The sequence below is a fragment of the Phascolarctos cinereus genome, unplaced genomic scaffold (assembly GCF_003287225.1).
Source record: "Phascolarctos cinereus isolate Bilbo 61053 unplaced genomic scaffold, phaCin_HiC Scaffold_5;HRSCAF=322, whole genome shotgun sequence".
In the NCBI taxonomy this organism is placed as follows: domain Eukaryota; kingdom Metazoa; phylum Chordata; class Mammalia; order Diprotodontia; family Phascolarctidae; genus Phascolarctos; species Phascolarctos cinereus.
In genome coordinates this window covers 476,339,232-476,354,319 of record NW_027555958.1, presented here as the reverse complement: position 1 = coordinate 476,354,319, position 15,088 = coordinate 476,339,232, and the positions used below count along the sequence as shown (strand labels likewise).

General features: G+C 39.9%; 1 protein-coding gene across 3 annotated transcripts in view; it reads right to left on the bottom strand.

The window, feature by feature from the left end:
• TNNI3K (TNNI3 interacting kinase) overlaps positions 1-15,088 on the bottom strand; it is a 340,568-nt gene that overhangs the window by 223,275 nt on the left and 102,205 nt on the right. For all 3 annotated transcript variants that reach the window (XM_078156719.1, XM_078156718.1, XM_020968575.2), the window contains exons 7-9: positions 13,932-14,070; positions 2,793-2,937; positions 2,595-2,699 (exon numbers count right to left, since the gene is read on the bottom strand). In XM_078156719.1, coding sequence (XP_078012845.1) covers positions 2,595-2,699; positions 2,793-2,937; positions 13,932-14,070 — 389 coding nt within the window. The remainder of the gene's footprint in view (positions 1-2,594; positions 2,700-2,792; positions 2,938-13,931; positions 14,071-15,088) is intronic.

The window sequence follows — 15,088 nt, the reverse complement described above, 5'->3', positions numbered from 1 at the left end:
AGGGCTTACATTCGAACACCTCAAAGACACTCCCTACATAGTACTGCATTTTGTAATGGGTACAGGTCCAAACCCCACAGTACTGCCTCTGACATGTATTCATTTATAACCAGGGCTAACTCACTTAACCGTTCAGTGCACAGACAAGTCCCTAAGACTGAAAACTACTGAAGTGATTCTGATCTTTCTAGGTGGAGAGGGTCTTCATTCCAGCAATTCTTTATAATAATTAACTAATCCTTTGGACCATATATATAGTAGATGCAGATGAGTTAGAAATGCCAAGATAGGGATAGAGCAACAGCTGTACGTGTAGATGCACACACACAAATGTAGTTATACATTTTCTGTCTTTTGTATTGTAAGTCTTAAAGAACTATAATAAAGAAAGCTACTATAATTATCTCTTTATTTGTCTTTGAACTTAATGATGGCAGTGACCATTTTTTTAATCTAAACTTTGAATCTGCCTCACATATAGTACAATGTTCTGTACAATGGGTAGTTGAATAGATAGATGGATGGGTAGATAATCAAATTTTCTTCATTTTAACTGTAAAGAAAGGCTGAGGTTAGGAGTCAACACTTAAAGATACGTCGAGATTGCATCTCTTAATGATTTTATTCCTTAATAAATCAGCACCCTGGATGTTCTGAGGGTAGCTTTCTCCTCTGTTTTTGCCACTGGTTCTTATGTAGGGTCTATAGATTTTCACACACACAAACGCATGCACACACACACACGCACACACACGTCATTTATTTTCTAACAAATTCGAAAATGACAATTATTTTGGCTGAATAGTAGCTAAATAACTTAGTATAAATTTATTAAGTGCCCACTATGTGCCAGGCATTGTGCCAGAGGATGCAAATGTAAAGAATGAACCAATCCCAACTCTCAAAGACGGTATGATATGAAGGAGCTTATAATCATTTGGTTAAAAAAACCCATTGTGTCCTTAATTAAATCAAAGAATGCACCCAAAGCTTGATTAGGCACTCAGGGAGTAGATTCTGGTGTTTTATCATGCTTTTCCCCAATTAGAGCTGATGCTTGAGTGTGCTTTTGCAAGCAAGCTGGCCTTGTAATGGCTTCTCACAGGTTCCTAGAAAGAAGTCAGTACCTTCTTAGGCATTTTTGTGGCCACTCCAACTATGCTTTTAAAGGATGACAGATGGTTTCCTTAGAAAGGTAGGCACATTTGCACCCAAGATGCTAATGGCAAAAAATACATATATAATACAGTACAGTAAAATGCATGACATTTGTTGCTGTTGAGCTCCTGCGATGAGGATCTGGACAAAGGAGAGAGACTGTGGGAGCCGCTGCTCTTGGCAGCTTCCCACAGAATGAAGATGGAGAGAAGCAATATGCTTACAGATGTTGATATGCCTGTTGCCATGACAACGTAAGTCGCTGTCTTTGTGGCTGTTGCTGTGATGGCAGCAGCTGGCTCTGACTCCATCTGTTGTCCTGACTATAGCATCTGCCTCTACCTTTGCTGCTATGTGTCTAGCCTGGGCCCCTTGCCCTCTCCTCAACTTCTGCTTTCTGTATGTTTGCAACATCTGCTGCGATTTGTCTGTGTTTGGTACATGCGGCTTTGTGTACAGTTTATAGGAGCATCCATTTTGGATGACAATTGTATTTAAATTGTACTCAATTCAGGGGTCGTAGAAGCATAGCTTCCAGAAGGAATGAGGCGACATTATCTCTGCACTCTTACTTGATCAGGTCAACACTAGGGTATTGTGTTCAGGTCTGGATTCCACATGTTGGGATGGACATCGTCATGCTCAAGAATGTGGAGAAGAGAGCGACCAGGTTGGCTGAAGTGTCAGCGAGTCAAGAAGCATTTACTAAGCACCTCATATGTGCCAGGCATTGTGCTATGTGTTGGGAATACGATAAAATCAAAAGATAGGCTTTGCCTGTAAGGAACTCACAGTCTAATGGGAGAAGAGAACACAAAAAGAAGCCAAAAGGTGGGGAAGCAGGGCACCAAGCTGGTCCTGGGACCCTTCTGTAAATGGAGGAGGTGGAAGGAGCTGTCCATCGTGTCCAGTCAGAGGAAGGGAGAGGGCCCCGATCTCGGGGGGACTGAGGAATTGGAAGTTTCAGAGTTTATGAGATCTTGTAGAAAGATGATTCACTGGAGAAAATTATGAAGTCCAGGAGCTTGGCCACAAGAGGGCTTACATTCATGTGAAATTAAAATTAATGGAAAGAACGGGAGATGCCTGAAAAATAGCCGAGTTAGTAGAGTGTCACAATATATGTCTTCCAATATTTGAATGACTCTCCCATTGGATTTATTCTGCCTGGTCTCATAGAGATAAATCAGGAGTAATGGTTAGAAGTTAAGAAGAGGTGGATTTAAGCTTAATCTCAGTAAAACAAAACAAAACAAAAGATAACAAAAGAAAAAAATCCTAATGGTTGGAACTCTCCCAAAATGTGTACCTTAAAAAGTCTTTAAGAAAAACCTTGATAGCCACCGAATAGGTGTGGTATAGAGGGAACAGTTGAGCAGATGCAATTCAAATGAGGTCCCTTTTGAAATTCCATGATTCCTTGACATATCCCTTACCTGTGAAAAGCTGTTTCACTAAAGATGTTTTCCTTTACCAGACTTTCTGTTCCTGACACTTGAATTATTTCCTTGGCAACTTCAAATTTTCCATTGTAGCAAGCCCTAGGGTTAAAGAAAATATAGGTTCTTTTTTTAAATGCTAGGAGAGTCACATAACATACCTTGTAGACCCAAATGCCAATTCATCATACTCACAAGTGCAAAGGTGTGTCTCCATAGATATTAGCTATGTGTGGCTGAACTTCAAAATCACTTTGGAGCAGAAACTTTACAATATCCTCGTGTCCAAATCGAGAGCAGAAATGGAGAGGTACGTGGTCTTCATTATCTTGGGCATTCACTGTCATCAAAGACAGAGGATGGAACAGGTTATTGTGATTGTTTGTCATCCAGTTTCCCTTTGAGCAATTGCTTAATACCATGTCCTGTGTCCGTGATGTCCTCAGTAAATTCTAATTCAGGTTGATTCAATTTGGTTCAACTCAATGAGCATTTATCAAGCCCCTCATGCGGGCTCATGTGCTATGTGCTGGGCATACAAAGGAGAACACAGCAAAATCAGCATATTAAACTCTCACTGTTGCCCTCAATAAACTCGGATTCAAGTGACTGGATATCCCATCCCTCAGCCTTCTCTCCCCTCTGATTGAACTTTATGTGAGATCCACAAAGAGGAAAATGGACTAATTGGCTAATGGGAACTATGAGTTTACACTTTGATCACATGTTGCCAAAGTCTGATTCTAAATCTCTCAGAAACTTTGGCTTACCAGAGGAGAGTTCTCCTAGTTTTAGAGGTATGATTTATATCAACAATTCTTACTGTAATACATTAGTAATACCTTTTAAAAAGGTAATTAAGGCTACTTGATTGATAATGAGGAGGATACTAGATGAAGGCTTGTGGGTTCCAATATTACAAATCTGTACTCTTCAAGATTACCCCTAGTATTCTGAAGGGTGGAATAGTTAGTTTCTCTTTGGGGATTCAGCTGACCTATTTGAATGGGACTGGAAATGGCTCTGGAAGTGACACTACCCTGATAGAGATTTGGAGGGTTTCCTCCCCACTAACAAAGTTTCCAGTGAGGCCTATAGGGAGGTGAGAGTATTGCTCCCCATATTACATTATTGAACTGATTTTTGAGACTATGCCTAGGACAATTGGCTTAATTATCAGGCCAGAGAGTCTTGTAGTGGGCATGCATATGCAAAGTTACATCTCACAAATGCTAGAGATAGTAACATGCTAACATGGAATGGTTAACATGGAAGCCATTATGATTATCTCACTTTTTAACTTGTCTCTTGAATGTTCCTGCCATATTTGGGGCAGTGTTGTTGAAGGCTGAGAAATGGAAAAGACATAGAAAAGCCAAGAGGTATAAGCCCATGTAACAGGGTGACAGCACAAGGCTCATCTCAAACACTGCCTGATAGCACTGTTGCTAGTGCTCCCCAACTAGGTTGTATTTACTTTGTAGTTATTTTATTTACTTATCTGAAACCCTGCCTGTATCCCCTCTTCCCAATTCCAGTAAATGACATGTTTCTGAGGGCAGGGACTGTTTTATGGTATTTGTGTTTTATTCTATTGTTTCATTGTTTTTGTATCCTAAAGTATATAGGCCAATGGATGAAGTCTAATACAACCATAGCTCCAGATCATCACTGGGAATCAGCATACATAGCAGGCCTTGACAAATGTTGGCTGATTTGAATTATTGATAGGAGAGAACATTGCTTTTGGTGCTACTGGCCATGAGAACACCACTCATCCATGACTCTAGTGCGGCAAACTCCAGAACTGTATCAACCATGTTATAAATATATATTTTAACACAACTGCAAATTGGAGAAAAACCAGGGATACTTTCAAGTCTTACTTTCCCTGCTCTAAGCAGATTCAACAGGGGTCAATGGAAGAAAGACTTATGGAAGACTGTGCATATCCCTTAGACATTGAGGCATCCTGGTAATGAATGGTCTGGCCTCACAGACAAGAGGAAGTGGCTTCATATCTGTCCTACAAAATTTACTAGTTTTGGGATTCTGGACAAGCTAATCACTTACACTACTTTTGCCCCAGATAACTGTCTAGGACTTTTTGATATAGTAATTCATAGTTGGTAGTGCTCAGCATTGTAGATAGGGCTTTCCACCTTGATAAAATTGCAGAACCTTGCATCCTCCGAAGGGTGTGCTGGGCCATGCATAACACCCTCTTATTGGGATGGAATTAATGAGATTCCTTTGGAGAGAGTACAGGATGAACTAGGTGACTTGTGCTTTTCGACAAAAGGCAGTGCAGCATAATTGAAAGAACACTAGAAACAAAGTCAGGAGACCTGAGTTTAAATCCTCCCTTTGCTATTTTCTGCCTGAATGACTGTGTAAGTCACAGCTTCTCTAAGCCTCAGTTTCCTTATCTGTAAAACAAGAAGATTGGCTTGGATAGAATCTATGATCTCTTCCAGCATCTACACTTGATGATCTTATGGATGAATGATCTCTAAGGTAACTTCTAACGTTAAAGAGTCTCGGATTTATAATTTGATAATTAAACAAGTATAGCTGATGTTTATATAGTGTTTTAAAGTTTAAGGTTTAAAAACTGCTGTTGTCTAATATCTCCTTTAATGAGTGTTATGTTCCCTGTCCTCTAGGTGTTTAAAATCCAACTTGGAAGACAAGATTTACACATACATTTATTAATTAAAATTAATTAAAAATCACATTGAGGAGGAAAATAATCAAGTGCCAAAATACAGTAGTGTTCTTCGTTTCTGTTCTTGTGTTTGTTTTGTGCATTTCTCAGTTATTATTTTGAATCAGAATGAGCTCACTATTAATATTTCTAGGAGGAACTCTGTTTTCTCTTTCCTGTACAAATGAGAGACACAGTACACCATAGTGGGTAGATGCTGGGTTGGGAGTCAGGAAGAAATAGACTGAAATGGGCCTCAGTTTCCTCAAGTGTAAAATAAAGGTGGAGGCAGCTCGGTACGGCAGTGGATAGAGGAAGATTCATCTTCCTAAGTTCAAATCTGATCTCAAACACTTGCTAGCTATATGACACTGGGCAAGTCATTTAACCCTGTTTGCCACAGTTTCCTCATCTGTAAAAATGAGTAGAAGAAGGAAATGGCAAACCACTCCAGTATCTTTGCCAAGAAAACCCCCAATGGGGTCATGAAGAGTTACATGTGAATGAAACAACTGAACAATAACAACAAATCAAGGTGTTGGGCTCAGGAATCTCTAAGGTCCTGCCCAGCTCTAAATCTATGGTCCTCAGATAATCAATTCACAAATTCTTAATGATGCATATGTCTGAGCTCTTGCCAGGTGTTTAGCATTTCATCTTCCCCTCAGTCATATTAGATGGCATTACTTCTACTCTGGGGAAACCAGATATAATCCTATGATATTTACTCATGTAAATCCACTGCCCTTTCATGTTCTTATTAGCACCTTATTGTAGGAGGTTAGTAGGTTCTGTAGTGAACTCCATAAGTGCACAAAAAGTAGTGAATAGATTATTCTTCAAGATCAAACTTTTAAAATTCTTTAAAGTTTTATTTTCCACTCAGTCTGGCTTTTCAGTGTTTATTTTTTTAAAGAAATGAGTATTGAGATTGGAATATAAGGTGATTTTTTATTTGCGCTATAAATTTTCTATGTTGTGACATTCCTGTCTTGATTAATTTCATCACAAATTTGTAAATTAATTTGGTAAAATGAATGTCCACAAAAAAATTCCCAGTGACACTCCTATTGCTTACAGAACAGTATTTTATATAAAATGGGTCCATTTTGGAGAGTGTCTAAAAAGATTGTCATCAAAATAATTTACTTATATGATCTCTAATATACAGAGGCTCCAAAACCCAAGAAATAATATTATGTGGGGACTTCAGTGTTCACAAGAAATGACTGGTTAGAAATCAGTCAATAAAATGTGTTTTAAGCATCTACTATGTGCCAGTCATGGACAATACATATTTTGATTCACATTTCAATGGAAAAATCAAGGAAAAATGACTAAATAAATGTCTCAAAGTAGTCACACATTTTGTGTTATGCAATTGAAGAAACATTAGAATGAAGTGCTTAGAATCAGGAAAACCTGGTTTCATGGCCTGGCACATTGCAGATGCTTGCTAAATGTTGACTGATTGTCTGACCAATCCTTGCTAGATATGTGACCACAAATGTTCCATTTTATGTCCCCTATATATGAGTCTCCATCCACCATCTCTATCCCTTTTCAGAAGCTAGCACCTCTGCCTGGTACGCTCTTCTTCATCACAGTCTTTTGAAGCCCCTTCAACTCATGGGCCACCTTTCGAGGCTCTCCCCATTATGAATTCCCTCTCCCAAAAAAAGTCACTCTGTATTCATTTTGTACATTGATTTTATTTTCAAACCGGTGTCCAGCTTGTTTCCCTCTATTAGAACGGAAATTCCTTGAAGTCAGAGTCTGTATGATTTTTATCTTGGTATCCAGTACTTTATGCAAAGGAAGAGTTTAATAAATGATGGTTGAATTTATGAAAATTCACCCTCGGAAAGTAAATTAACCACTCTGAGCTGTAATTTCCTTATCTGTAACATGAGGATAAGAATCAACCATAGCACCCTCCTTTCAGGTGTGGTTGTGAGGCTCAGATGAGATAGTATTTACAACAGGCTTTTTAATCCTTCAACCTTATGGTAAATTAGCTTGTGCTGTCCCTGTTACTATTATCACCACCACCTCCACCCCTGCCATCATCATCATCACCATAATTATGATTAAAATGAGAAAGGCAATGGCGCATAGTGCAATAGTAAATAACAAATAGAAATTGATCTCTGAGGGCTGCATATTGACTTGGAAAACCAATAATTAACATTGTCTATGTTTTATTATATTTTTCTTCATTTTGCTAAATAGTTTCCAATGACATTTTAATCTGATTTGTTTTGCTTTCAGAGGTATTAGAGGTTTGAGGCTGCCACTTTAACACCTCCATTGTAGTGGATAGAGAGCTGAGGTGGGGAAATAGGATCCTGTCTTTGACAAATCCTGTCTGCACAACCCTGGGCAAGTCACATGGCCTCTCAATGCCCTACATACTTCCCTAAGACTGTTATTTGCAGGAAAACTGCTATTCCCATCAATACAGGAAGTTTATCATGGGAGTTCCTTCTCCAGTGAAATCGCATGTCTGTTCAAAAAGAAAATTATTATAATTCAATATCTATGTTAATCTTTCATTTCAAAGGTTCATGGACCCAAGAAAACAGATCTATAAGATTTCTTATATAAAAAAATCATGAGAAAGTATGTTTAATACCGCTGATTGCTCTTAAAAATGTATACATACATACATATATACATGTATGTATGTGCATATATATACACACACACCCATATATATATATATATATATATATATATATATATATATATATATATATATATATATACTGCAAGAATATCTGTTTTCCAAGGCATGCCAGTCCAATCAACACAACCAAAATATCCATGGGGAAGAAAAGTAGATGAGATGTACACAGAGGATATGGGAAGGGTTAGCTTTCTTTAAACACAGGATCCCAAACAAGTAGATTCATCACATGGACTTAATGCACATTGAAGCACCCAAGAAACAGCGTCCAACTAACCAGAGGTCTTACTCACCAGGGTAGGTGGTGGCTTTCTGAATTCAATTTTAAAAAATAACAGCTAAAATATTAAAACACACATACCATATAAAATACTCCAACATACTGGGTAATATTGAAGGTTATGAATAAATAACCTCTCTCTCTCTCTCTCTCCTCTCTCTCTCTCTCTCTCTCTCTCTCTCTCTCCCTCTCTCCCTCCCTCCCTCCTTCTCTCTCTCCTCACACATATACATCAGATAGATGGTAAATAGATAGATGAATGGAAGGTGCATAGGTGGCTCAATAGATGGATAGGTAGATAGACAGATGGGAGAGAGAGAAAAAAAGAAAGAGATAGATCATAGATATGGATAGATGGATAGCAACCAAATGTCAGAAAGAGTGCTAGATTTAGAATCAGATAATAAGGCTTGAAATCACTGCTTACCATTTGTGTGATATTGGATTGATTACTCAGTCCTCCCTCTTTTACCCCAACTACATTTTCCTCTCCCCTGAAATGAGAGGTTTTGACTCATGATAACCTGTAAGGTCCCATGCAGATCTAGAACTATGATGCAATGAATTGTCTGGGCACATGCCAGGTACATTTTGCTTTCAGTGGCAGAAAGAGCACAGCAGTGGAAGCCATTTCCATTTCTGATTGAATTTATCTATTTCCATATCATCTTGTAATCATCATCATCACCATCATTATCATCTCACATTTTATATCTTATCCAGTATTGTTCTCAGCAATGTTATCCAGTTCGCGGTGGAAACATGATTATCATCATTTTACTGATGAGGAAACTGAGACTTCAAGAAGTTAAATGACTTGACCATAGTCACACATCTAATAAGTCTCACAGCCAAAATCTGAATGCAGACCTCCTGCTTCTATGCCCAGAATTCTTTCTACTAAACCACATTGTATGACAAACATCTCAAGTGATTGAGAGTAGCAGTTAAATTTTCATCTTGGACCTAATTTCAGTACTATGACATGTAGGACTTTGCTTGAATCCGGTAAACAGAAAAAGGTTTTTGTTGAGAAAATTCAAAAATGTTTAGTATCACTACCAAAGAGCATGTCCAATGGATTGTGTCCAATGGAGGATTGTTGTAGCCAATGCAGGAAGTTCAGATCATTTTTGCTTAAAGTACTTAGACCCTTCTTCAATGGTCTTTTCTCCTTTGAATTTCATTAGTTTTTTTTTTCTATTTTAGTAACAACATGCTGCTATCTCTAGTGAAGGATTCTGGTGTGTTCTTTCCTACTTTGCTACCAGTTCTGACTAATTGTAGTAATTAAGAATGAATGAATGAATAAAAAACATTAATTAAGTGCCTACTAGGTGTCAAGAAAAGTGTGAAGCACTGGGAACAAAAACAGATAGTATAGTAAATAGGGTGGACAAATAGAGAGAGTAATAGGGTCCCTACTCATATGGGAAGGACAGAGCCCCAAGTCTGGCATCGGATAACTCAGGTTCAAATCCTGGCTCTGTCACTCACTGTCTATGTTACCTTAGGTTTCTATCTGGCTGGCCTTCAGTCCCATGAAACACACATCACAAACCCTTCCCAGCTGTAACACCCATGAGCTGATGCCCTCCTGACTTAGTGTCACCCGGGAGTCATCTCAGGCGATGAGCTGTACATGGTTCTCATTCACTTCCCATACTCTCAGGCAGCAGTTTGAGAGACTCAATTTTAGGAGTTATAGTGCAAATGAGAATAAGTGCCCCCTCCTCTATGAGACCATGGCTGGTCTGTCAGCTGCCAGTGCCACACTTGAAGTTATTTTGAATTTACTTTGTGCATTTTTTTTAAGTTGGAACAATTGAGCAGAGGAATATGTAAAGAGCTGGTTTTGTGATCAGAAAGATCTGAGGCCAAATCTTACTTTGGGCATATACTCAGGTATGTATCCCTATGGCAATAACAGCCTCTCAGTGGTCAAAGGTAACTCTAAGCTCCAAAGCTCCAGGGCTGGTGCTAATCTTCTTTGGGGGAAGGACTTAGTTCACTAGGAGTTCTCAACACCAATGACATCCTGGGTCCAGTCTAATTCAAATTCTAGTACTTTGTGGAATGATAGGTTTACACATGTTGTTTCCCCAGTAGAATGTAAGCTTCTTGGGGGAAGGGACTGTTCTGCTTCTTAGCACAGTTCCTGGCACATAGCAGTCAATTAATCAATGCTTGTTGATCAATTGATTGACCAAAATTACAGAAAACAGAGAAAATATCATCAGGAAAAATGTGGATGAGAACATTTAAATTGCAAAGTCATTCCATCCCAGTTTATATTCTATGCTAGCATTTTCATTTTGGTTTGCTGTTGGGCATTATATTATTGCTATTGTCATTATCATCATCATCATCATCATGATTGTCATCATTGCTGTCACCGTCTTCTTCCATAGTCATCACTATTATTAGCTGAAAAATATTAAAAGTTGACTTCAAGACAAGAGAAAGCTGTTCTCAGGGGCAAATTACTCCCTTAATTGCTCTTCTAAATGAGCTTTTAGTAGGAAAGAACACTATCGAAATGGAATACCTACATCCAGACACTCGTCACAAAAGCAGCTTGCATTTATTTGGTCGCAGCATGAAGAATTCCTTCCTGGGCTGCTGCATGTCAAAGGGACTGGGTGAAAAAGATCAAGGCCTCTACACAGACTGTGGCATGTCTCCCTCTGCTCACATAGCCCAGTGACCCTCTTCCATAGTCGAAAAGGCCTTTTTTCATCTTGATGAGAAAGGAAAATCGCAAGACCTCACTTTGCAATGTTCAGCTACCTTTTGGCTCATTCATTCACCTTGGGGGAAGGGGAAAGGGTATTGTATTTTGTTGGTGTCGCTGACCCCAGAACTCAGAGGAGGATGACCAGACAGTTAAAACGTAGGACTCAGAATAGGCTAGTCTTCCCAACATCCTGAACCTTGGTGGCTATTTTCAGAATTACAGTTGGTTAATTTTATAGCTGGAATTTATTTTCATTCTAAAGTGTTTGTGACATTCTGGGTTACCATGACAACCCCCTGTAAATACCAGGTTTCAAATTGTGCTTCTTTACGGGTCATTCATTTCATCTTTCCCTTCCGTACATTTTCTGTGGCAAAGGTCCTGTCTAAACCAAATCATCTGGAAGCTTAGCCTGCTTTTCAGAATAAATAAACGGACGAATATTAAGTGCTGCACTCTGGTGGGCAGGGGCCCATGGCTCCTTTGGTTTATTTTTTTGCAGTAATGGTTCGGCGCAAACAGGTCTTAAATATCAAGGTTATGCTTGAAGAGGGAGGGAAACACACTTAGAAACCTGAGTCATGCTGGCTCCACATTTTTAAAAATGAGAGAGTAGGAGGCATATAATGCACGCATGAGACTTAGAGAAAATGTTAAATTTATGAGGTCTGATATTGGAGCGTAGGAGGGGCGTGGGTGTGTTACACCTTTCAGTCCTTTTGCAGAAGGATTTTTTGATCCTGAGGACATGCCCTTCATAAGTGACATTTGTTCTGACATCATGGAGCCTCAGAGGTGATCAGGGGAGAAGGCTTGAAGTTAATTTGAGTAGTAAGAAGTGGAGTGGAGGAAATTCCTGATCCCAATTAGAATGGAAGCTCTTTGAGGGTGGGGCCTGTTTGTTTCATTTATGACTTTGTATCTCTAGAGTGAAGTGCAGTGCCTGACACATAGTAAGCCCTTTCTAGATGTATTGATTAAGTGACTGAGACAAGAGAGGTCAAAGAAGGACAATACACATTTGTTGACTGACCAATTAATTTATGGATAGAAGAAAAGCTCTCCTTATTCTCCAGCAGCTAGGTGGCACAGTGGATAGAGCCCTGGGCCTGGAGTCATGGAAGACTTGAGTTCAAATCTGGACTTAGACACTTACTAGCTGTGTGACCTTGAGCAAGTCATTTAAAGAAATACCAAGCCACTCCAATATCTTTGTTAAAAACACAACAAAGAAGAAGAAGAAAAAAAAAACATGGACAGTATAGTAAACTGGTCAGAAAGAGTCAAACACAACTGCATAGATTGAATAACAACCCTTGCTCTCCACCAGAAAAAATGAATGGCTCCCAAATCCCAAGGACACAATCCCTTCTATAAAGGAATTGTGCTCTATGCTAATTGCAACACCTGATTGTCTTAAGCAAACATGTCACAACATAGAAAGCTGCATATTATTACAGTTTTAAACATACACACACACACACACCCTATTTTCTTTTACTAGAATAACAATAGCCTTGGCCTCCTTTCCTATTTTCTTCTCTGGTTGGAGCTGTGGGCTTTCATTAGGAAAAGGTGAAACCACTGATTAGCTGGATTAACTGGAAATCAATCCGTACTCTGGAGCAAGAAGCTGGCAGTTGCCGAGGTCTGACAATCTTGTCCATTTTTGTAATGTGTAGTAAAGGCCAACAGCCTTTGCAGCTGTGTTTTTAATTAGGTCTCTTGGGGGTCAATGGAAGAAGGTTGGCTTCGACATGCCTGAAGGGACTGCAGAGCAAGCAGATCAATACTATGAGAACTTGGGTCCAAAAAGGGGAGGGTATGGGCAGGGGTGTGGGCCAGACTATGCTTTTTCTGCTTCTGAACAATCCCACAAATGGCCCATAGGATGAGAACTGTCTAAAGCTAGCCTTGCCCCATGGCCCTAGAACATCTTCCTCCGCGTCATACTCAAGCACACGTTTTCATGACAAAACCCAAACCAAATAATGTGATCTCTGGGAATATCCTCTAGTTTACACATTTTAAAAATCAAAAGGAAGCTTCACCAAGTCATGTGAGAGTTTGATGCTCTTTAAAAGCAGAAATCAGGAGGTGTCAATCAATCCACAAACATTTCTTCAGCACTTGCTATGTGCCAGGCTCTGACCAGAATTGGGATGGCACACAAGTCAAGTTACAAACCATTTATGAGGTGCTGACTAAGGAAAGGTGCTAAGTGATAAGTGCTGGAGTGAAAAAGAAAGGTGGCGTCCCTGCCTTCAAAGAGCACGTTCTCTGATGGGGGAAGGAGTGGTAGTGGCAATGTCCAACAAGAGTGAGAGGCTCCTCCTCTCCTCCTAAGCTGCGATTCTTGATATTTTTGTGTCATGGAGCCCTTGGGCATCCTGGGGAAGCCTTGGGACCTAAATGTATAGGAGTACAAAGGAAACTGAGTCTAGTGAAAAACAATTCATTATTCTTATTCATGTTCATGGACCCCAAGTTAAGAAGACCTGTTTTAGAGGCATCAAGCATTCCATAAATTCAATATTCCTTTAATCCCAGGGTTTAAGGAAATTACTGATGTAAAGCCCTTTTATGAAAGGCAACAGCAAATAGTGGCTAGACTAGAGCTGATCTTAGAGGCAGGCTCCAATCAAGCCTCTGACACGTGCTGGCTGGATGACCTGGATAAGTCATGTAACCTTAGTACCAAAGGCAGCTTCAGAGGAGGACAGCCACTGCTTTGTTAGAGGAAGCTATTCACAGGGAGCTCCAGAAAGAGATGCAATTTCAGGGTCAGTCAAAGAAACTCAAAAAGAAACTTTAAAAATATAGATATAACAAAACCAGTCTGATTTGTTTTAACAACCTAATGCTAGTACAATTTGTAAGCCACCATTTCAGTTTTCTGTTGGCTAAAAATAATATCTTACCATCTGCTTTGCTGCCTTCTTCCATCAAGAGTTTTGCAATATTAAGGAATCCTTTGGCAGATGCTAAGTGGAGGGGCCGATCGCCAACTTCTCCACTTAGATTCACATCGGCGCCAAATTTCAGCAGGAGACGGGTTACCTAAAGACACCATTCATTGAAATCAAATATTAGAATTATTTAAATGTCATGAATGAAGGAATGTAATGCTTTCAGGATTCTCAGAGAAGAGTCTTTGTATTACCTAGAGATATAAAGAGCCCCTTATTCTCTCTGAGTCACAGTTTTTTTAATAATTAAAATGGCAGAAATATCTGCTTCATCTACTTTGGAGAGATGTCTCATCAATCAAGTAAAGGTAATGGTTGCAGAGGTAAAATGAACTCTTACTGCAGAGCTTGGCAGGCTGGTCCTCTCTGTCTCCTTACGAGCAACACCCTTCCTCACATCCTGCACTCCTGCTGACATCCCACTGACCCAGGCTCGTTGAAAGTCAGCTCTGATTTCTTTTCAGCCAAATCCAGGAGGCTTTAATCATGCCTTATTTCTCTCAACTGCTCTTTGGGGCTTTGTGCTGTTGACCACTCCTCCACCCCTCCATGAAGTCAGAGCTCTCTATGAAAGCCTCAGGTGTCATCTCCAAGGGTTTTGTTACTCCTTGTACGGAGCAGCACTTTGTAAGATCACAGATCTAGGCCTGGATGGAATCTCAGAGATCATCTCACCCAACCTTCACATTTTACAAATGTGGAGAGACACAGCGAGGTTCAAGTGGCTTCAGAAAGGTAAAAAAAGGCCCAAGCAGGAGGGCCTGTTCCCAGCACAGTAGAACAGCACCCTCATGTCGGATCCTCTCCCTTCCCCTGAAAAGAGCTTGGCTGATGGCCAGAGCTTCTGCGGAGCCTTGGGGGTGTCTCAGGGCTGACCATTTCTGCCCCCTACTTGGAGCTCCTCTGAGGATCGTCTTTCCGTTAACAAACTTAGCAAATCTCTATCCTGTCACCTGATGGGAGCTTCCTATGCTTCCAAGAGACACCTCCCTTTCAAACACTTTTGTTTCCTGATAGCTCAATCAAGGGGCAGCTGGAATAGAAGGGAGTGCTGGCTGCTTGGTCTGGCTTCCAACATGGCACCAGACAGGTGCTTTATCTAGAACGTG